Source organism: Leptidea sinapis, chromosome 28, assembly GCF_905404315.1.
Source record: "Leptidea sinapis chromosome 28, ilLepSina1.1, whole genome shotgun sequence".
Lineage (NCBI taxonomy): Eukaryota > Metazoa > Arthropoda > Insecta > Lepidoptera > Pieridae > Leptidea > Leptidea sinapis.
In genome coordinates, this window is record NC_066292.1 from 7,589,749 (window position 1) to 7,614,236 (window position 24,488).

The following is a 24,488-nucleotide window of genomic DNA, read 5'->3' on the forward strand; positions in this document are numbered from 1 at the left end:
AATCTAAACCATTCTCGAATCCACCTGAAGACACACACCAATCTCAAATTCCCTGGAACACACAAAAATATCATCAAAATCGGTCCAGCCGTCTAGGAGTTCAGTGACATTCACACTTTCTTTTAGAGATAGAGATATTTTATTTCATTTTATTTTATGAGGGAAGCTTACAGCCACAAACACTATACAGTTAAAACATGTGAATTAACAAAAGACCAATTAAAAGCTACCACATATGGAAAAAATATTTCTGACTATATAAAACTATTTCAACTTATTATTATTATACCTATAATAATTCTGAATAATAAAATAAATATAATCTAGCGTCAACAGATAATATGTACTAAGTGCACACCTAGTACTTTTTACAATAATAATAATATTGACACTCTTTTTACACAAATTATCTTGCCCCAAATTAAGCATCTATAGCCTGTGTTATGGGTTACAAGACAATGATATATTTATTACAATATACTTACTTAAAAATACATAAATTCATATAAACATACATAAATACATTTAAACATCCATGACTCGGAAACAAACATCCATATTCATCATATAAATGCTTGCACCTACCGGGATTCGAACCGAGGACCTCTAGCATAGTAGGTAGGATCGCTAACCACTCGGCTATACAGATCGGTTTTATGTTACTAGCAAATAAATCAATTTCAATATTGTCACTATTGTACAAGATATTGCATACATTAGAGGTTCTACATAAAAGCAATTTGATCGATACTGCGTTTGGTGCTAAGGGATGTGAAGCAGAGGCGGTTTCCAAAAGCTGATGTCAGCGAGATTACGGCGTAGGTGCAAAGGAATTAGATAAAATTTGTTCAGGCAAGTGAAATGTGTACATCAAAAAACAGGTAAACTATTTTTGTGTATGTGTTCAATTGCGTTTATCTAATATATAAAATTCTCGTGTCATGGTGTTAAACTTTGAACTCCTCCGAAACGAGCGATTCTCATGGCATTTTGAGTGCATATTGGGTAGGTCTGAGAATCGGACAACATATATTTTTCATCCCCCTAAATGTTAAGGGTGGTCCACACGATTCTTTTTTAATTTTTTTGACATTTTTTTTTAAATTTGTTTGATTATGAGTCAGCATTAAAAAATACATACAACTTCAAATTTTCACCCATCTATGATCAACAGTTACTTTTGTATCGCGATTTTAATATATATACAACGTTTGTTGGGTCAGCTAGTTTATATATATTATAGCGAGGATTCTATATATCTGAGGCATATTTAAGTTGGCTTCTGAAATAAGCACAGTAAGGAACATTTACTGTCTTCATTTATTTACATCCTTTAGAGATTCTTTAGAAAATAATACGCATAGATACACTGTCGCTCGCAAAACTACGCGGGCATAAATCGCCTGGTATTCATGGGATATTATATAGGATTAGAGTGCTCGGAATACGTCGGGTTATGTCGGTAAAAAAAGGGATTTTTATAAAAAAAAATCTGATTTTAATACGTAAAAATGACAACCAAATCTTTCATTGTCTTTAAAAACTTGAGTTTGTTTTAACAAATGACAACAGATTAAATAACGTTATTTTAAAACCGTCAAAGCCGATCACCGTATCAACTCGCTCGCGCAAGCAATGAAGAATCATCGATGGCGTAATGGGTTGAGCCCTTTTATTCGGCAGTTAGTAAATTCTTTTGGAGGAGTATGGGTCGCGGTGACCACATACCATCAGATGATCCATAATCATGTGTATGTTAGTTGTGTCCTGCTTTTACATAAAATAAGTAAACCATTCTCTTTTGTATTCATCGAATGACGAGCGGTGCGGGCCGCGTGTCAGTCGTGTCTCATAAAGCCTCTCGCAGACGACAGACTATCCGTGACACACTTTTTAGTCTGTGATAATAAAACAAAAAATAATGTGCAGTATCGCAAAGAACGCGCAAAAAGTCTGACACACAAAACATCCTCGTCGATCTGACAGACCGCGCCGTACAAAAAGTGCGCCAAAAAAATACAGCGTTCGCGTTAACTAATGCAGACGATGCTCATTCTAGTCTGTAGTCTGCACTAGCTAGTAATTGACGTGTATCATGTCGCTAGACATCGATGTATCGATGTTGATTCAAGATATAGTAAACAGTGTGTCATCTGCAATAGGCCTAAGTGACACCCACCCGTCGCCGGCTTGCGAGCGCTCTCCGTAGATCACGTCCGGCACGATGCGATCCAGGCGGCGCTGCAGTTCGCCCCGCCCTCCCCCGCCCCCGCCCCCGGCCGCCAGCCCCGCGGCGGCCCCGCGCCTCTCCTCCGCCTGCTTGCGCAGCATGAACTCCTCGAGCGTCACGAAGCCCACCACCTTCTCGCGGTCCCGCGGGCGGGGCGTGAGTGCCGGCTTCGTCACGAACTCGCTCTCGAAGTCGAGCAGGTTGGGGTTGGAGGCGTGCATGTAGTCGATGGGGCTGGGGCGGCGCGGGGCCGCGGAGGGGGCGGCCGCGGGGGGCGAGGGGGGCGCCCGCCGGTAGCTGCGGTAGTGCTCCGTCGCGACCGGCACGGGCTGCTTGCTCTGTGGACACCGCGACAATGTGCTGTACAGATAGCGCTCGCAAAACTATCGGCAAAGGTAACCGGCTACCGATATAAATAGACCGATCTTGAAAACTAATAAAAAAGAGTCAGTATTAGTTAAGCCCATCGACTGGCAACACCATCAGGAAGAAATGCACCAGTGGGAGGCTCATTTGCACAGGATGCCGACTAGATTATGGGTACTACAACGGCGCCTATTTCTGCCGTGAAGCTCTAATGTATAAGCATTATTGGGTTTCAATCCGAAGGGCGCTGTAGCTAGTGAAATTACTGGGCGTATGAGACTTAACATCTTATGTCTCAAGGTAACGAGCGCAATTGTAGAGCCCCTCAGAATTTTTGTGTTTTTCATGAATCCAGAGCGGCACTGCATTGTAATGGGCGGGGCTTATCAAAAACCATCAACTGAACGGCCTGCTCGATTCGTCCCTTACTTTCATAAAAAAAACCAACCACCAGATATCGTACTCGTACAGAGAATCTCTTTACATAAGGAGCGGCTGCAGCTTAACTAGTAAATCCACACTCTTAGTCTAACCTAAAAGCCGTGTTATGAAGACTCCTGCACAAGATAATATGTGTACCGAACAGAGCAGAACTGGAAGTCCACAATTCATCTTCAAGCATTGCTGTACTCTCTTAAACCATTTGAACAGCCAATTTTATTCCACCATCCGTAAGATTTTCAGAACGACGATATTAGTATCTCGACCCAATGTGTTGACACGAATCAACTCACACGATGTCTAAGCAACGAACGACAGACGTATAATATTTAAGGAAAAAGTCTAAAATGTCATCATCAACTTAGACCTGTATCTCGGGCCACCCGTTCGTGCGTTCAATATAAAAGTCAAGCCCTGCATTAGGAATACTAACCTTACTCTTGGAGTCATCCTTCGTCTTAGCCCTCGAGAAGAACCTAAGATACTTCCTGTCCAGACTGGTGGAGGCTGCCGGCGGGGCGACGGCCGCGTGTCCCACGTGGCTGACGTTTTCATGCGAGTCACTTCGTCCTCCGCGGTGTGTCAGCTTCTTCAATGAACCGAATTTACTCTTATCTTTCTCTCTGTCTCTATCCCGATCCCGTTTGTCTGGACTCTCGGGATCCGATTCGGTCTCAGAATAATCCGTCTCCGAGAACTGTTTCAGCACTTCAGCCTGCAAAACCATTAAAATTCAAATATTTTTATTCAAAATAGAATTCAAAATCACTTATTGAACGTCAAAAAGTACCACCCACTCAAAATAGACTACCTCAGACCTGAGAAACACGGGCGCAAGAAACTTAGCGGGCTTTTCTTTTTTATATAAAAAATATGGATTACAATGTGATAGCTGAAACTTTGTTGAAAGAAAATGTCGAAGAATGTTCTTAATATCAATATGTGCACTATACTGAGGTCGTTAAAGTATATAACTCTTTAAAATTAAAAAATACAATCGACCTCTGGGGTCATTCTTTCAGTTTAATTAAAACTATAATCTCTGCCATAGCTCCACAATTAGCAATAATATTTAATAAATGTATTGACTCAGGTACCTTTCCTGATCTGATGAAATACAGTAAGACAATACCTGTTTTTAAATCAGGTAATACTAGTGATCTCTCAAATTTTAGACCTATATCTGTATTGCCTGTTTTCAGTAAAATTTTTGAAAAACTTATTTTAAATCAAATGAAGACACACTTTAGTACTTTGCTGATGTGTAAACAGTTTGAATTTACGAAAGGTCGCTCAACAACTGATGCGGGTGTTGAGCTTATTCATCATATCTATGATGCCTGCGAGGATTCAATGGATGCTCTCGGTGTTTTTTGTAATCTATCTAAGGCATTCGATTGCGTCCAACACGAGACTCTTATCAGGAAATTACAACACTATGGCATCAGGAACAATGCGCTGACACTTATTAGTTCTTATTTAGAAAATAGAATTCAGACTGTTGATATAAATGGAATGCGCGCCCCTGGATCAACCATAAAAATGGGTGTTCCACAGGGTTCAATTCTTGGTCCATTTCTATTCTTGATCTATATAAACGATTTGCCATATGTTGTTAAGGATAATCATGAAATTGTTGTATTCGCTGATGACACATCCCTTTTATTTAAGATTAAAAGACGTTAATCAGTCTTGGATGATGTAAACAATGCTTTGTCCAAAATTGTTCATTGGTTCAATGCTAATAATTTGCTTTTGAATAGTAAGAAAACTAAATGTATTAAATTCATAACCCCAAATGTCAGTCAGGTGAATTCAAATGTACTTGTGAATGGGGAGTACTTGGAACTTGTAGACACCACAGTTTTTTTGGGTATTACTTTAGACGCAAAACTCCAATGGCGTCCACGTATAGCTGGTTTGGCGAATAGACTTAGTTCTGCAGCATTTGCTGTAAGGAAAATTCGCCAGCTCTTACGGTCTTACGGTATATTACTGTGGGGACACGTGGGGACAAGTGATATTTAAACGATTTTTGTGCTGCAGAAATGAGCTGTTCGAGCAATTTACAATCTGTCCAGTAGACATTCGTTGAGAGATAAATTTAAGGAGATCAACATATTAACAGTACCATGTCAATACATATTTGAAAACCTAATATTTGTGCATAAAAATATAGATCGTTTAAAAAAAACAGTGACATTCATAACTGCAACACTAGAAATAGACATAATCCTTTTCTGATTCACACAAGGCTAACGAAAATAGACAAATCATTCAGAGGACAATGTGTCCGTTTTTATAATAAAATCCCTGAAGAAATTTGCAAACTACAATTTAAAAAGTTTAAAATATTTATTAAACAGAAACTTTTAAAAAAAGCTTATTATACAATTAAAGATTATATAACAGATAAAAGTGCATGCACTGCTTAAAGCAATGTAAATAATTTTAAGGTCTGCATACTATTTTAATTTATAAGCAGTAGGACTGTATTAATCTATTATTTGTATATTTTCGTGACTTCAAAAAGTGATGCGGTTATCCTATTTTAAGAAATAAACTATTTCAATTTTGAATTTGATATCGTACAATAAACATTTATAATTAAAGAGCCTGAGGGTGTCCGCTTCATTCCCAGTCTGTATCATTAAGAAAATCGTTATGCTATAGTTAGCTTTCCCACACAAACGTATTTTAACAATTCTTTTAAATTTCGTAACACATTTGTTTTGTACATTTTCTGGGATCATATTGTAGAAGCATATACATCGCCAATAAAAGACTTACTAACTCGACTTAACCGAGTAGTAGGCATAACAAGTTTATGTTTGTTCCTTTGTTCCATTAAACAACTATTTCACTAGACATAATAAATGAATTATCTTTACCTACAAAAAAGTCCGTTGTTAAATCTATATACAGTGTCTTTTATATACTGGGACAGTATGTGGATATTTTTATCCAGAAAACATACAGAAAAACTGTCATTTCATTGTAAACGAACAAGAAATATGGGCAGAAACAGTTTGTCAAATTTAATAAAAAAAAGTCTCACACTTACAAAAACACACTGTACAAGGCCACGCATTTTTTTTTTCGCAGCTCCGCACAATTCAGGAAACCACACATCAGTACAAATAAGGATATATTTTAATCTAAAACTTACGACGAGCACTCAGAGCTTTCATTTTATAATAGTGTAATCTGTTATCACACATAGGCTAACTTTTACATTTATTTTTACAAAAGACAGATCCAAAAGTAACCTTTTGAATTTCTAATTATGATGCTACTCACGATGCTTAAGATACTTTTTGTTTAGAGTTATGGTGTATCTTATTATTAGTAAGTATCATTTGCTCGTGTATGTGGGCAAATGAGACTTAACATCGTATGTCTCAAGGTGACGAGCGCAATTGTAGTGCTGCTCAGTGTTTTGGGTTTATCAACAATCCGGAGCGGCACTGCATTATCGTCCCTTATTTTCATTAAAAAAAATCTTGTCTTGCCTTGTCCATGGTGACTGCGGGCAGCAACGTGGCGCGGTGGACGAGCTGAATCCACGCCAGCATGGCATCGTGGCTGGCGCAAGCGAAGTAGAACGCGTTCCCCGTGTGGTACACCTTGAAGCAGTGCGCGCGGGACTTCACCTCGGTGGCCGCGCTCGCCGTGAAGCCCTCCAGGTAGATCATGCAGTCAGCGCGGGTGCTCTGGGAACACGAACCAGTGAGTCAACAGGCGGGGTACAGGGAACTGCGGGTCTATTATGAACTTTTATTGCGATTCGTTTGACGACCTAAAATGAACTGCTATGCTATTTCATACCACGACGCCATTAGAGCTATGCAATTTAGGTTGACGTTAAATCAAGTCGGAAATTGAATCGCAAGCTATTTTAGTTTGTTCATTTATTCGTATCATAATGTTATATTTCAAGCTAAACTGGGTAGCTTATGTATCAAACGGAGTGATTCAAAAAAAGTTGCTATTTCTTAGCGGAAAGTGAAATTTTTAACGAATTAAAAAACATTTTCTTTGTGCTCCTGGCAAATCAAACATGAATGGAGATGCGTTCATAACTCGTATTAATCAGTTTATGAAAACACCTAAACAAAACTATAATTTGTAATTCAAAGAACTATATATATATATAGTAATTTCTACGCAAAAAAAACCGCTTAAATCATATCATTTTAGGTTTCGAAACGCAACGCATATGGTTCAGGAGAGAGATTTATGCAACGACTGTACAGCGTCATCCCTTTCTCACACCACGGACCACAGAGAAATTTCGTTTCGTTCATAAGCGATTCAATCTCTATTCAGTTATAGGCACAACGTGGTACGAATCTTAGCGATTTTTTTTATGGAATAGCAGGACAAACGAGCGTACGGGTCATCTGGTGTTAAGTGATCACCTCTGCCCACATTCTCTTCCAGAGGAATCACAAGAGTGTTGCCGGCTTTTTTTGAAGGTACCCATGTCGAATCGTCCCGGAAACACCGCACAAGGAAGTTCATTCCACAGATTTGTAGTACGTGAAATGAAGCTCCTTGAAAACCGCACTGTGGAGGACCCCAACACATGCAGATGGTGGGGATGATATCCTAACTTGTGGCGTGCGCGATTGCATCGGAATTGAATCGCTAATAGGCCTTCTGGGCTGTCGGCGCTCACCTCGGGCGAGCGGTACGCGTACAGCAGGCTTTGCGCCAGCAGCAGGTAGCGCGCGGCCCAGCGCGGCGCCGCCGCCGGGCCCGCGCGCACGCGCTGCCACACCCACCCGCCCGCGCCCCGCGCCGCCACCGCGCGCGCTGTCACTGCGCGACGCTCTGCGAACGATACCGAACAAACGCCTTAGGCTAGGGTTACTATGGATGCGAGTTCTGACGAAAATTTGTTCTGACGAGTTCTGACGGATTGGTCAGAAGAAACAAACGCCTGGTATCCAATGACAGTGTTTACACTGGCAACGACGAACGCGTCAGAACATACACGACGTCGTCAGTACCACTCGAGCGTTCAAACGAGTTTGATTTTTTCGCACGACCTGCGTCTGCGAATTTCGAGTGATTTGGTTTCCACCATGGACAACGATAAATTGATCAATCTCGTGTACGTGAACAGATGTTTGTGGGATATGAGAGACAAAAATTATCACTACAGATATATTTCTCGGCAAAAGAGGGAGAAGGTTGCTACAGAACTCAACACTCTACATTTGGAACTCTCCTTCGTCGTCTTTTATAGAAAATAATTCATTGACATGCTTTGTCTTTCCACCATTTAACAAACGCGAAAACGCACACAGTGTAAACGCCTTGTTCTGACGAGGATTTCGGACGTACTCGTCAGAACAAATTTTCGTCAGAACTCGCATCCATAGTAACCCTAGCCTATATATTTAAATAAAACACTTTTAAAGGATTAAAACGCGTATAATTGTAACAGTTTTATATAAAATAATAATAATAATATTGACACACTCTTATACAAATTATCTTGTCCCAAACTAGGCATAGCCTGTACTATGGGTACAAGACAACAATATATTTAATACAATATACTTACTTAAATATACATAAATACATATAAACATCCATGACACGGAAACAAACATCCATATTCATCATATAAATGATTGCACCTACCAGGATTTACGCAAACATCTAAAGTAAAACCGTTAGAATTACACGCGTTTTAATCCTTTGAAAGTGTTTTATTTAAATGTGTAACACTCGCGTTAATCAAAGAAAATACTAAATACCTTATATCAATTGCACGTAATCCCAGAAAAACGTTCCAAACCACAATGATGTCGAAATTGAGTTATGAACACAAAACTGGTCACGTGATTCATATTAACGGACTGATTAAAAATGTCACTCTTTAAATAAGGTCGGGTTTCTTTACAAGACGAATTGAATGAAGGGCGGCCTTCAACTACAATCAACGAAAATAATATGACTACTGTTAAGCGGCTAATTGAAGAAAACCCGCGGATTACCTATGAGACAATTCGAGGAATATTGGGGATTAGTATGAGGCAAAATCAGAAAATTTTACACAAAGAATTGAAAGTTCGAAAACTCTGGTGTCGTTGGATCCCGCATGAACTGACAGCGGAGCAGAAGCGGACTCGCGTGGATGATGCTCACAGATGATAATGAAGTATGACCACGGACATTCTAATGCTGTTTATGACATTATCAAAGGAGACGAAACATGGATTTATTGTTTTGAACCCGAAAAAAATAACATCAATCTTATGAATGGGTATTTCAAAATGAGAACAGGCCAACAAAAGTAAGGCAGGCGAGAAACGATGGGAAATAAACGATCCTATTTTTTTTTTCAGCTACCGGTCCCATCTGCACAATTTCACTTGAAGATTAAAAGAGTTTTAATGCTGATTGGTATTCTACCATTTGTTTACACAGGGAGTTAAAAAAAAGTTCGCATAATACGACCAAAAAGCCGCTGGGTCATTTTTAGCTTCCGAAAAAGTACAACTCAACACCCATCCTGCACATACCCCCGACCTAACACCGTGAGATTTCTGTATTTTCATCAAAATCAAAGATTTGATGAGAGGTTTCACTTTTACAAATTCCGAAGAGTTATAAATTTTTATTTATTATAAATCAGCATTATTTCAAAACACCATCAGCAAACAAATTAGCCAATAGCCAACCAAAATTCGCAAATCATTCTGCCGTAAAATTAAGGATCACCAAAGAGTGCGTGCAAATCAAAAACATTTTAGCTAAGTAAACCGGATTGGTATAAAATCGGATAACTTCAAGTTTTTTTATTTATTACCTACCCATATTTTTAGAATTAACCCAGTTTTGTACCATTTTGAAAAATTAAAAGCGCCAACTTTTGATGGCACTTGCCAAAGCATTCTAGTACATTTTTTTCAGGAGGCTCTATCAAAGTGATATATGTATTTTGACAATATTGAATTCATTTTAGCGTGTATGTAATTTTCGTATTTGAAATAGTAGTGAACAAGTGCCGATTCGGTTCTGGCATCTCGCCAGCCGTTGCCGCGGCACGCTACGCTTGGCTCGTGCGTTGTGCTAACAGTGTAAATTTGTTTCTGGGCCCTACTAGTAAACAAAGGCTGATTTGCTTACATAAAATTAGTTGGTTACACTTGTGCATAACTAAAAAATAATGAGTATAGAATAAATACAGACCAATCAGAGACGGCCTCATAAACTAGCGACCAGTAAAATTGTACAAAAAATACAATGTCACTAAGACCAGGGTGTCAAATTGTATGAAATGAAGTCGATTGACAATCTATCGTTTAATTATATCACAGCTTTGACATACACCTGCGACATATACACCAGCAGATAAAAAACACGTCTTCATATACAATGCTGTATGTTTTCCGGAGGCACATCAATATAACGGTTGTACACAGAAATAAAAGCGATATTATATGCCGAGAGGGAAAACATTGAGAATATTCTATTCAAAGTGACAATGGTTTTCCGCATGTCCTAGCTGGATTGACATTTAATGACATATTGACACATTATGTGTTGGATGACATATTTCACACAGACCACAGACCGTAAATAGATGGCAAGTATACACTGCTTCTTCATATACAATGCTGCATGTATTCCATATATATCCAATATTTTAAACCAAAGGTGTTTTTTTCTATGAAAATAAGGGACGAGACGAGCAGGACGTTCAGCTGTAGGTAATTGATACGCCCATTATAATGTAGTACCGATCAAGACTCTTGTTAAACCCCAAAAATACTGAGCGGCACTACAACCACGCTTGTCATCTTGATACATAAGATGTTACGTCTCATTTGCCCAGTAATTTCACTACCTACAGCTACATTACTGCTTCGCGGCAGAAATATGCGCCGGCTTATAGTAAGTAACTAAGTGGATAAATGAGTTTTATTTTTTCATTTGATGATAGTAGGTACTAAGTAGTTCTCACTCGCTAATATGGAGTTCTTCTTTTTGAGACTCCTGGACTTGGACGAGGGGAAGATGCCGCGGACGGCGCTCGCAGTGGGCGACAGTGCTAGCGCGTCCGCCGCCTGCGCGTCACGTGCGCACGCCACGATGTCTGCGGGCGCGGGGGGCGCGGGGGCCGCGGGGGGCGCGGGGGACGGCGGCTCGGGCGAACCGTTGATAGCGGGCAGCTCGCGGCGGTCTGCGCCCAGCACCTTGATGTCGTGCTTGGTGAGGGACCGCGCGGGCGACAGCTGGAAACGGAACTTACATCAGCAGTACGAGGGCTAACGTTGTTGAACATTTTGACGTGACAACGTCTTATAATTCGATAGAGCCGGCTGCACACACGAAAAAACATGACTCATGCGGCGTTACCTCGCTCTGAGGCGTTCCATGTAAGGCTTGAAGTGCAAGCGAGAGCGCGGAACGAGCGACAAAGAAGCACAATCGGCCTTTGCGTTCGGCAGCGTTCGACATCAGAATAACACATATTGTAAGTAATTAAATATTACACATGTTAAAAAGTTGTAAAACAATTGCTCAACGCACATTTATACTTGTAAAAACTATAAAATTGTAAAAAAAAGTTGACATAATTGTATTTGTGCGTACAAATAAATCTAACTTGATCAATTTCATTGTGATTTCCAATTACCTCCTTCTCTATATACATACAAATCTATTAAACAAATGAAATTAAAATTTTCTTTTGAAAAATGCTACCATTCCATCATTATTTTCTTAAGACGTTCTCACGTTCAACTATCGTCAGTAAACCGACTTTACAGACAACCAATTTTTTTTTATATTGACACACTTTTTACACAAATTATCTTGCCCCAAGTTAAGCATATTATATTGCCTGTGTTATGGGTTACAAGACAATGATATATTTAATACAATATACTTACTTAAACATACATAAATACACTTAAATATTCATGACTCGGAAACAAACATGCATATTCATCACATAAATGCTTGCACCTACCGGGATTCGAACCCGGGACCTCTAGCTTAATAGGTAGGATCGCTAACCACTCGGCTATACAGATCGTCAAACTAGGTTGTTAACAATTTCAGCATTTGAAATCATGTTCATGCTATCGATGACTAACAGATTATTAATTTGATATGATAAGTAGTGGGTGGTGTTTCAGTGTACCTGCGTCGGGTCTGGCAGCCGCAGCGGTTTGAGCGGTGTGTCGAGTGGGCGCGGGATCATCCTCAGCGCGGGGTAGTGTGCCGCAGCCTCACGAGGGGGGGAGGCGTGGCCCACGCCCCCGCCCCCCACCACGCCACACGATAGCACTTCCCACGTCGCACGCACTGCCGCTGAATTCGACGGACTCTAACCCATTGTACACAATATTTTGAATGAATGAATGAAAACTTTATTAATAACAAAGACAAACCACACCGAATAATACAAGTAAAAAAGACTTAAGACAGAGGAAACAAAAATAATTAAGTATAAATAACACAAAAAATACAAAAACTAGAAAATACAAATAATATGTGCATAATGTTATAATAATTATCACAATTTAAAAGTACTGTGTGGCAATTATTGCTATCAAAAGGAGCTAACTCAGCGTCATGCTGCGTTGGTATAATATCAACACAGCGCTGATTTTCAGTAGCCCTCTGGTGATCCATTGTGTAACTACAATTGTTAAATATTTTTTTTTGTTTTATTGAAGGTTCCTATTAATATTTTTTTTAAAGATAATAATTTGAAATTTTGTACTACTGATATAGGTACATAAATATAAAAATAATAGCAATTTTAGAAATATTAGTAACAGAAAAAAACAAAAAGTTCAATCCCAATTGTTGTGTGTTATTAATAGACATAATATGTAATAATAAGATACTTAATAATTTAAATAAACATAAGAATAAGGTTTTTAACTTTTTTCCGGAAAGTCCCAACACTCTTCAAGCTGCGAAACGGTGGTGGTCTATCATTCCAACACTTGGTAGCACTGTAGCTAAAACTAAAAGAGGACAGAACATTGAAAGCGAACCTTGTTTCTAAATTTAACTGACTGCGCTGAACTAGCCATTCCAATTTATTATATAAATATTTTGGCGTTTTTGTCATAATAATACCAAAAAGATGCGTGGCTAAATGTAGTCGTATGCGAGCATCCATATTTAAAATATTTGTTTCTTTGAGATATGGAGAAATGTGTTGTCGGGCCGGCATATCCCAGCAAAAACGAGCACATGCATTCTGTACTCTTTGTAATGAATTTCTTGTTCTGCCAAGCAACCTCGGACCATACAATGTATCGGTATAGTTAAACTTGGATAGAACAAGAGCGTATGCGCAATTCGGTGGTTATAAATGGACTAATTTGGTACAAAACTTTTAATCTGTTAAAAAGTGTTGGAAATCACTTTATCTATATGCTTCTCAAATCTTGGGGATTCCATCTATTATCAACCCAAGCGAGCTTCTTTTACGCGTTCGATATGCTTATCATTAATGACTGGTCGTATATTGTATTCAATAATTAGTTCTAAGCCATTACAATTGCCGAAGATCATAAATTTTGTTTTGTCCGGGTTTAAAATCAATGAGTTTTTTTCAGACCACATGAATATTTCACGAACATCAGCATTTATAATATCCATTGCCTATTGGGCTTCGTGTGGCGGAAAAGAAAAATAAAGCTGTATATCATCAGCGTAAATCTGATAATTGCAGTGTTTTATTTTTTTAATTATGTCAGCAATGTATAGAATAATAATAAGGAGCCCTAAAATAGAGCCCTGGGGAACTCCCCTAGTTATATTGGCACGTTCTGAAAAATGTATGTAACCCTGCTCATCTATCACTGAGGCCGTCTGTGTTCTATTAGTGAGATAACTTTCAAACAACTTAATACTATTTTCACTAAAACTATAGTAGGCTAGCTTGGAAAGTAGGATATTTATATTTAAAGTTTCAAAAGCACGTGAAAAATCCATGAAATTTTTTTATCTTTATACTAGAAAAAATTATATTGAGTTATTCATCCATTTGTCGAGCACATACTTAATGCAAATTTAATACGTATATGATTTTCTCATACATCCCATTTTGAGAAATGAACCGAATTTATTTATTTATTTATAATAGACACACCAACAAGCTATTCTAAACTAAACAAAAATAAGAAACATATAAAACGAACATTATGAACAGAATAGCTTTCTCACAGGTATGTACAGCTCTGTGAATTGAATGGAACCACACGGGAAACACCAGCTTTCAAATAAAAAAATAATTATTAAAATCGGTTCACCCAGTAGAAATTTCTGAGCTAACAAGCATAAAAAATCAGTCAAATAGAGAACATCCTTCTTTTTTGAAGTCGGTTAAAAATAAACAGACATCAAATAATCAATGTCGGTCTGCGTTTTCCTATACATATCTTATATGTTTAATCGAGCAATTTTTGTATATATTGTGAATCTCGGAAACGGTTCCAACGATTTTCATAAAATTTAGAATACAGAGGGTTTCGGGGGCGATAAATCGATCTAGCAAGGCTTCAATTTAAAAAAAATGTAGTTTTATCCTTGTTTTAATCAGAAACAGCTACCATAACATTAGAATACAAAGGTAAATTTCGCCACTATATACCAGACTATAATAGCCCAGATGGGACATTGGGTGATCCGGAAAGCAGTAGACCCCGGTTCGAATTCAGATGTCCTTTTAGTTTTTTTGTTAAAGTATTGTACCATAGACCAAGTATAGTAATTATTAGACATCGGTTTGGCGTGGCCAACATGAGACAGATAATATCCTATTTATGATATATAAATATAGGCGCAATAGGTACATAATATAACACAAGTGTTCTTTCACTATCACTTTTACATCGTAAAACACAACAACACACCATATTTCCTTCGAATCTACTTAAAATTGTCACTGATGTTGAATAAATAGTGGATATTTCACACGTTTCACAACAATAATAGCTTATTTTAAATTTTAAATATCTGTGCAGCGCTGTCAAGTTTGTTTAGCACACCGGGTGTGCTGACCTTAAAAAAACCGGCACATAAAGCTAAACAAAAATCTAATCAATATCTATCTCATTTCTTTACATAAGACTCGCATGAGTTTTTCTTTTTCTCGTGTGAGTGAGACGGAAGCTATCAATTAGTCTAGTTACTATACTTGGTCTATGTTTTGTACGTTCTTAAATATCCGAGCAAGGCTCGGTCGTCCGGATATTTATTATAACACGAGATGAGTGTAATTGAGAGATTGTTTGATAACTTGACCAGGCAGCCAGTATCCGTGATGACACCCAAGTAAGGCTCCCACTGCAAACCAGCGCTGCAGCTTGCTCCAGCACAATGCCGAGTTAAAGACCTGTATTTGCTCACATACCACAATTATGGTTGCTTCATTTGTTGCTATGATTAGTATTGTTTTATTGTTTATATTTTTTGTCAATTTCATTCTAGTGTTTTAAGCTGATCTGATGTTTTTTTTTTGATCACACATCAAATAAAATAATTTAGTTTTTTCTTTGTTACCTGTGCGTCGGGCGAGGACGCGAGGCGTGGCAGGGGGACTCGAGCGCGGTCGGGCGGCGGCGGGGGCGCTGCACGTGGCGGGGCGCGTGGGGGCGGCTCGGGGGGCACCTCGCCGGCCCTCCACCGCTCGGTGATGCGCGGCCGGGGGGCTCTGGACGACACGAACATTGTTATATACAACATTATTATATACGGTGCGCGGGGGCGGCTCGGGGGGCACCTCGCCGGCCCTCCACCGCTCGGTGATGCGCGGCCGGGGGGCTCTGGCCGACACGAACATTGTTATAGACAACATTATTATATACGGTGCGCGGGGGCGGCTCGGGGGGCACCTCGCCGGCCCTCCACCGCTCGGTGATGCGCGGCCGGGGGGCTCTGGACGACACGAACATTGTTATATACAACATTATTATATACGGCGCGCGGGGGCGGCTCGGGGGGCACCTCGCCGGCCCTCCACCGCTCGGTGATGCGCGGCCGGGGGGCTCTGGACGACACGAACATTGTTATATACAACATTATTATATACGGTGCGCGGGGGCGGCTCGGGGGGCACCTCGCCGGCCCTCCACCGCTCGGTGATGCGCGGCCGGGGGGCTCTGGACGACACGAACATTGTTATATACAACATTATTATATACGGCGCGCGGGGGCGGCTCGGGGGGCACCTCGCCGGCCCTCCACCGCTCGGTGATGCGCGGCCGGGGGGCTCTGGACGACACGAACATTGTTATATACAACATTATTATATACGGTGCGCGGGGGCGGCTCGGGGGGCACCTCGCCGGCCCTCCACCGCTCGGTGATGCGCGGCCGGGGGGCTCTGGACGACACGAACATTGTTATATACAACATTATTATATACGGTGCGCGGGGGCGGCTCGGGGGGCACCTCGCCGGACCTCCACCGCTCGGTGATGCGCGGCCGGGGGGCTCTGGACGACACGAACATTGTTATATACAACATTATTATATACGGTGCGCGGGGGCGGCTCGGGGGGCACCTCGCCGGCCCTCCACCGCTCGGTGATGCGCGGCCGGGGGGCTCTGGACGACACGAACATTGTTATATACAACATTATTATATACGGTGCGCGGGGGCGGCTCGGGGGGCACCTCGCCGGACCTCCACCGCTCGGTGATGCGCGGCCGGGGGGCTCTGGACGACACGAACATTGTTATATACAACATTATTATATACGGTGCGCGGGGGCGGCTCGGGGGGCACCTCGCCGGACCTCCACCGCTCGGTGATGCGCGGCCGGGGGGCTCTGGACGACACGAACATTGTTATATACAACATTATTATATACGGTGCGCGGGGGCGGCTCGGGGGGCACCTCGCCGGCCCTCCACCGCTCGGTGATGCGCGGCCGGGGGGCTCTGGACGACACGAACATTGTTATATACAACATTATTATATACGGCGCGCGTGGGCGGCTCGGGGGGCACCTCGCCGGCCCTCCACCGCTCGGTGATGCGCGGCCGGGGGGCTCTGGACGACACGAACATTGTTATATACAACATTATTATATACGGCGCGCGGGGGCGGCTCGGGGGGCACCTCGCCGGCCCTCCACCGCTCGGGGATGCGCGGCCGGGGGGCTCTGGACGACACGAACATTGTTATATACAACATTATTATATACGGCGCGCGGGGGCGGCGCGGGGGCGGCTCGGGGGGCACCTCGCCTGCCGTCCACCGCTTGGTGATGAGCGGCCGGGGGGCTCTGGACGACACGAACATTGTTATATATAACATTATTAAATTCGGCGCGCGGGGGCGGCGCGGGGGCGGCGCGGGGGCGGCGCGGGGGCAGCTCGGGGGCACCTCGCCTGCCCTCCACCGCTCGGTGAAAAGCGGCCGGGGGGCTCTGGACGACACGAACATTGTTATATATAACATTATTATATATGGCGCGCGGGGGCGACGCGGGGGCGGCGCGGGGGCGGCTCGGGGGGCACCTCGCCTGCCCTCCACCGCTCGGTGATGCGCGGCCGGGGGGCTCTGGACGACACGAATTATTATATATAACAAGGTAAATTAAAAATGTTCTATTAAAAATTGCTCGGTCCATCAGGTCAAATTTAAAATACAGAGATGGTTACACACACTCACTTATGCAGACATGAAAGCTATTCTTATAGTGTCTATCACATTAGCAAAAAAGACTGCGCCCATGTTGCGGGTTATGGCAAATGCCCAGTTTTTCGAGCTGCCCTCCAGATCGTTTAAAAGAAACAAAAATGGTAAAGGTCATTCAACTCAACCTTAACATTTGCGAAGTTGCAGATGATCTTCTTACCCAGACTGCACATGAAATACAAATAGACTTGGTTCTAATTTCGGAACCATATAAGAATATATGTAACAGCTCATGGGTTACCGACACTTGCGGCAAAGCCGCCGCATGGTCCTGCAAGTCCCAGGCTTTCCAAGAATTGAGCGTAAACACTGGATTTGTAAGAGCAAAGCTAGGCGGCATACACTTAGTTGTTATGCACCACCCAGTCTCACATTGGAGGAATATACGGACTTCTTGGAAAGACTCCCAGAAGATGTCAAAGACCACGCTCCTGTGGCCATTGCAGGAGATTTTAATGCGTGGGGAACTGACTGGGGCAGTAGGCAAACAAATGCCAGGGGACTGCTCGTCTTGGAAATTATGGCGTCACTGGATGTAGTGCTACTTAATACTGATAACGAAGCCACATACAAAAAAGGGGAAGCTATCTCTATTGTAGATCTAACGTTTGTAAGCACCCACCTGACAAAAGGTAACTATTCCTGGAAGGCCACTGAGGTCTACACAGCCAGTGATCACCAAGCCATATACTGGGATGTTCTAACTTCTCTATCCAGGAAGACAAATCCAGTGGGGTGGAAAACTGGCGCTTTTGACTTAAGAACATTTCAGATTGCATTCGATGGTCAGCCATTGGGTCAAATATGCAATGCCAACGAAAAAGCAACTTCCATCACTAGGAGAATGATATCTGCTTTGTTATACTTCTATGCCGCGAAAACGATGTCCGAACAGGTTTCCACCAGTATTTTGGTGGAATGACACGATAGCCACGCACCGTAAAGAGTGTATCAAAGCTAGAAGAAAAGCACAACGCGCGCGAAAGAAGACTACCACCTACTTCGACATGATGATGCAAAAATATAAAGAAGCTCGTCGAAGGCTTAAGAATGCAATCCGAGACAGCAAGAAGAAATGCTGGAATGATCTTCTGGAGGAAGTTGAGCATGACCCGTGGGGAAAACCCTACAAAAATGGTCATGTTGCGACTAAAGAGGCAACCACCTTGTTCGCCAATTGACCCTGAATTGTTACAAACGATCGTAACAGTGCTCTTTCCCCAGCAGAACGAGCTAAAATACATTGTGGAGCGGCAGGAACATAACACTATACCACCTATTACACAAGATGAACTTCTTGAAGCTTGTTCAAGAATAGGGTACACTAAGGCCCCTGGTTTAGATGGGATTCCAAACGTGGCATTAAGAACTGCCATTAAAACGGCCCCAGAACTCTTCCTGAACGTCTACAACACCTGTCTCCGTGAAGGAACCTTCCCAAGAAGATGGAAAGCACAAAGACTAGTGCTTCACTATAAAGGAAACAAGCCAAAAAGTGAGCCATGATCATACCGGCCACTACGCATGCTAGATACCGCCGGAAAAGTACTGGAGCGTATCATACACAGACGCATAGAAAGCGTTGTAGAACCGTAACTTGCTGATAACCAGTATGGATTCCGAAAGGGCCGATCTACCCTAGATGCAATAGACCTGGTGATCAGTACTGCACAGCGGGCAACTTCTGGAGCCAGATGGAAAAGGGGCACAAAAGAGTACTGTCTGGTTGCAACGCTAGATATCAAAAATGCCTTCAATTCAGCCAAATGGGATGTGATTATGGAAGCATTAGCCCAGTTCAATGTACCTATCTATCTGCAGAATATAGTAGCGAGCTACTTCTCGGACCGCATTCTTAAGTATGACACCGACATTGGACCTAAAGAGTACAGAGTAAATGGAGGTGTACCACAGGGGTCAGCGTTGGGCCCTCTGCTTTGGAACATCATGTATTTTCCGCATTACTGAAACAAGACTTTCCAGCCAAAGCAGGACTTTTTGCTTACGCGGACGATGTGGCTATCGTAATAGTTGCTAAATACATCGAACAGATCAACTGGGCTTTCGACCAAACTTACGAAGTCATTAGAAACTGGATGAAGCAGGTCGGGCTAAACATTGCAGATCACAAAACGGAAGCCGTCCTCATCACATCCAGGAAACAGACCGAAACAATGCAACTCAGAGTCGGAAATATTACACTTACGACACAGCCTTTTATTAGGTATCTTGGAGTACTGATTGACGCCCGTCTTAGTTTCAAGAAACATTTTGAAAGCATAACAGCAAAGTCAACAGCAGTGGTGGCCAATCCGTCACGACTAATGCCAAACGTCGGAGGACCAAAACAGAAAAGGCGACTCTTGCTGACCTCAGTAGCTACATCAGTGCTGATGTATGGCGCTCCTATCTGGTCAAATGCACTTACTAATCAGGAATCTCGGCTTAAAGCTGCATCTGTGTACAGACTAAGTGCATTGCGGGTAGCAAGTGCGTTCCGAACTGTCTCCAAGGACGCAGTGATACCCACTGCGTCCTCATTGCTGGTATGTTACCTCTACAAATACTCGCCGAAGAACGAAGGTCTCTTTACTACCTCAGAAGAGATAGCTCCCACCTGACTCCAACCGAACTGAGGTGTAAGGAAGGAAAAAGGAGCCTGGGTCATTTGCAGGCACGCTGGGACGCCTCAAGTAAAGGGAGATGGACTCATCGCCCTTTACCAAAAGTAGAAGTATGGTTAAACCGCAAACACGGGGAAGTTGGGTACTACCTCACACAAATGCTTTCTGAACATGGTTGCTTTCGCGAATACCTGTACCGGTTTAAGCATGACGACTCTCCGGAATGCCCTACGTGCACTGGGACCAATGAAAACGCGGAGCACGTATTCTTTGTCTGTCCACGATTTGAAGCTGCCCGAAGTAAATGGGAAGAGGCGATAAAAAGCAGAACCAGGATTTAGCCAGAAAATATTATAACCATACTGCTGGAATCACAGGAAGCTTGGGACGCTACAAACGGCTATGCAACCGAAGTGCTAAAGGAGCTACGCACCCAAGAGAGAGAAAGAGCCCAAATAAGTCAAGCATCGAGTGGAAGTAGCTGCTAACAGCTAAGTCCCTCCCTGTGAAGAAATGCTTGACGGCAATCCCGCGGGGAACAACGAGGAAACAGAAGAAAGAGGCGGTTTTTTAGTCGGTTTAGGTCACCAGACCGAGTCCGACATACGGGGTCCCTGGCATCCTGACCCCACGATACGTAATAGTATTTTTCCCCTCAGAAAAAAAAAAGACGCTTGAATAGAGCAATCAAGGAGAGCAAGAGAAGGTCTTGGGACGAATAACTGATGGAGCTCGAAACGAACCCGTGGGGAAAATCCTATAAAATTGTAATGTCACAGTTGAAAAGACAGCCGTCGCCTAGTCGGAAATGCCCGAAGTTACTCAGTGACATTGTAACTACCCTTTTTCCCAAACAGAAACTGTACAGGTTTGAGTATACCAACATGCAAATGGGAGATTCAACTATACCGCCAGTGACAGAGGACGAAGTATTACGTGCTTGCCATAAGATTGGAAATGAAAAGGCTCCTGGGCCTGATGGCATCCCTAACGTAGCCCTTAAATGTGCTATCAAATCTTCACCCGCACTTTTTATCCTAAAGGAAACAAACCGTTAGACGATCCTTCCTCGTACCGCCCACTGTGCGTGCTGGACAGTTTTGGGGAAGACTTTTGAACGCATCATCCTCGAAAGAATCGATGTCATAGCAGAGCCTCAACTGACAGACAACCAATATGGCTTCCGTAAGGTCGATCCACCCACGATGCTGTTAACCGGATTGCCGGATTGTAAGTACAGCAAAACAAGCAATCTCTGGCTCTAGGTTTCCACCTAGAGTTTCTTAGTCCCTCCTTTCCAGGAGGGACTAAGAAATACTGCCTTGTAGCCACCTTAGGCATCAAAAATGCATTCAATTCAGCCCGCTGGGAGGTTATCATGTACCGTCTCGCTGAAATGAATGTCCCGATGTATTTACAAAGAATAGTGGCCAGCTATTTCTCAAACAGGGTCCTTGAATATGAGACCGAGTCTGGACTGTTACAATACCAGATCACAGGAGGCGTCCCCCAAGGCTCTGTGTTGGGCCCGCTGTTTTGGAACATAATGTACGATGGGCTATTAAAAAGGATCTTCCACTCGATACAGAACTTGTTGCCTTTGCAGATGACTTGGCTATTGTCATCGTATCAAAACACGTGGAGGAAATTGAGTGGAGATTTCATGAGACCTTTGGTGTAGTGCGTAAATGGATGGACCAAGTAGGCCTTAAGCTCGCAAAGCACAAAACTGAAGCCGTCCTCATCACCAGTAGAAAAAGAAAAGAAACAGTATCGTTAAAAGTAGGAAACTACGAGATCACCTCTCAACCTTTCATACGATACCTCGGGTTGATGATACACACACGCCTAAATTTTAAGAAGCAGGCCGAGTATGCTGCAGACAAAGCGTCTGCCGTGGTACCAAAGCTAGCCAGGCTCATGCCAAATGTAGGTGGTCCAAAACAAAAAAGAAGAAGGGTTCTTGCATCGGTAGTTACGTCAATACTGATGTACGGAGTAGCTACCTGGTCAGAAGCACTAGCAAAGCAAGAGGTACAACGCAAAGTCACACCAGTTTACAGACTGAGTGCTCTCCGCGTAGCGAGCGCTTTCCGTACAGTCTCGGGCGAAGCTGCATTTGTCATAGCTGGAACCCTACCCCCAGACATACTGGCTGAAGAACGTAGAGCGATGTTTCATCACAGGAAGACGGAAACCTCAATGTTGCCAGCTGAACTCAAAAGCAAACAAAAACAGAAGAGTTTGCAACGATGGCAAGAACGCTGGAGTACTTCAAGTAAGGGACGTTGGACCTACCGCCTGATACCCGAAATTGCGCTATGGGTTGCAACCGCAAGCATGGGGAGGTTAACTACTACCTGACCCAGATGATCTCTGGCCACGGATGTTACAGACAATACCTCCACAGATTTAGAAACACGAGGACTCCCCAGATTGCCCAAACTGCACAGACGCAATCGAAGATGCGAATCATGTATTTTTTAAATGCCATCGATACATAACCGCTCGGGACAAATGGGAGAAGACAGTAGGTACAAGCATTACACCTGATAACCTTATCAGCGTAATGCTTACTTCTGAAGTAGCATGGGATGCAACTAGTGCATACGCTGCAGAAATACTAAAAGACTTGCGTAGGTTAGAGAGGGCAAGAAAAGCCACTGTAGTAAATTTATAGTTTTGAGTTGGAAATAGCAAAAGCTAGATTCTCCCCCCGTGAAGAAATGCCTTGCGGTGATTCCATGGGGACTAAGGAGATAGAAGAAGAGGCGGTTTTTAGTCGGTATTGGCCTTCAAACCGAGCTTGACATACGAGATCAATACGATCTTGATCTTATAGTAAAATATTTTTCCGCTCAGAAAAAAAAAAACACACACACACATACAGAGTGCACTTTTTGACCTTTCTATTCCTATTGTTAGTCATAGAATATAAATTGGTCGCCTACAGGACATGCTGCACCTAGTGTAAACCAAATATGATGTAATATTATATGATAAAGTTTCTGTAAGTAATAAATAAATATTTCAGTATATCTATGTCTAGGAAATAAAAAAAATTTGGTGAAGGTGCAACGCAATTACAAAATGCTCCTGTGGTTACTACGCTAGTGTTTCGTCATCATTTACTTTTACTAAGTGGGAATAACTGGCGTGAGCATTGTACGCACGGCTTGTCTAGGGGTCCCGGGTTGGAATCCCGGTAATCAAGTAGTGCAATCATTTATATGATGAATATGAATGTTTATTTCAGAGTCATGGATATTTAGATTTATATGTATTTATGCATGCTTAAGTAAGTATATTGTATTAAATATAATAAATAGTTGTCTTACAGGCTATACCTAATTTGAGGCAAAATAATTTGTGTAAGAGTGTATCAGTATTATTACTATTATTATGTTAGCATACGTAAGTGATTTTTACCTTTCGTTTCTTGGCGTCACTTTGTATGTGTGCGAGTAAGTTGAAAAAATCATGCTATTAATCAGCTAACGTGTGTTTTGTATATAATGCATTATCATATTGTTTACCTTCGGCCGCAGTCCGGCGCCGCGTCCGCCGCCAGCACGAGGTTGACGGTCTCGGGCACGTCATCGTCGTCGATATGTCGGATGTCGGCGAGTTTACTCGTCGTCTCCACGCCCCCCGCCTCTCCTTCCACCTCGCTGAGCACTTCTCTATTTGACGCCAGTTCTACTTCGTCACTTTTCTTAATCTTGCTATTACTTTTATGCACAGGTGGAGTCGTGGGGGACTCAGGGATGGGATGATCCGTGAGGGGGGCGAGTGTTGAGTTTGTGTCGAGCTCGTAAGCGGGCGTGGAGTGACTCTTGTCAAGTTTGCCCCTGGGTGGCTCTGTGGGTGGCGAGGGGGGCACATGGTTGCGTACGGGTGACGTCATTCCGAGGCACGTGCGAGGTCGGGGAGACAGTTGCAGCCCCGTGCTACACGAAACCGCCTGCGTACACAAATACCCAAAATTATATTTAACTACCAACAAAATATTGACACGTATTCAATCGAACGACCTGAAGACTATTTTCTCGTATCGTTCCGGAAACACCGCACATAGAAGTTCATTCCACAGCTTTGTAGTAGTTTTTGTTTTTGTTTGACCTTGAAT

At 42.5% G+C, this 24,488-nt stretch overlaps 1 protein-coding gene across 1 annotated transcript in view; it reads right to left on the reverse strand.

Moving 5' to 3' along the window:
• LOC126973065 (serine/arginine repetitive matrix protein 1) overlaps nucleotides 1–24,488 on the reverse strand; it is a 79,211-nt gene that overhangs the window by 43,798 nt on the left and 10,925 nt on the right. Inside the window, exons 7-10 of the mRNA XM_050820178.1 lie at nucleotides 23,896–24,323; nucleotides 15,590–15,740; nucleotides 12,207–12,392; nucleotides 11,022–11,292 (exon numbers count right to left, since the gene is read on the reverse strand). Coding sequence (XP_050676135.1) covers nucleotides 11,022–11,292; nucleotides 12,207–12,392; nucleotides 15,590–15,740; nucleotides 23,896–24,323 — 1,036 coding nt within the window. The remainder of the gene's footprint in view (nucleotides 1–11,021; nucleotides 11,293–12,206; nucleotides 12,393–15,589; nucleotides 15,741–23,895; nucleotides 24,324–24,488) is intronic.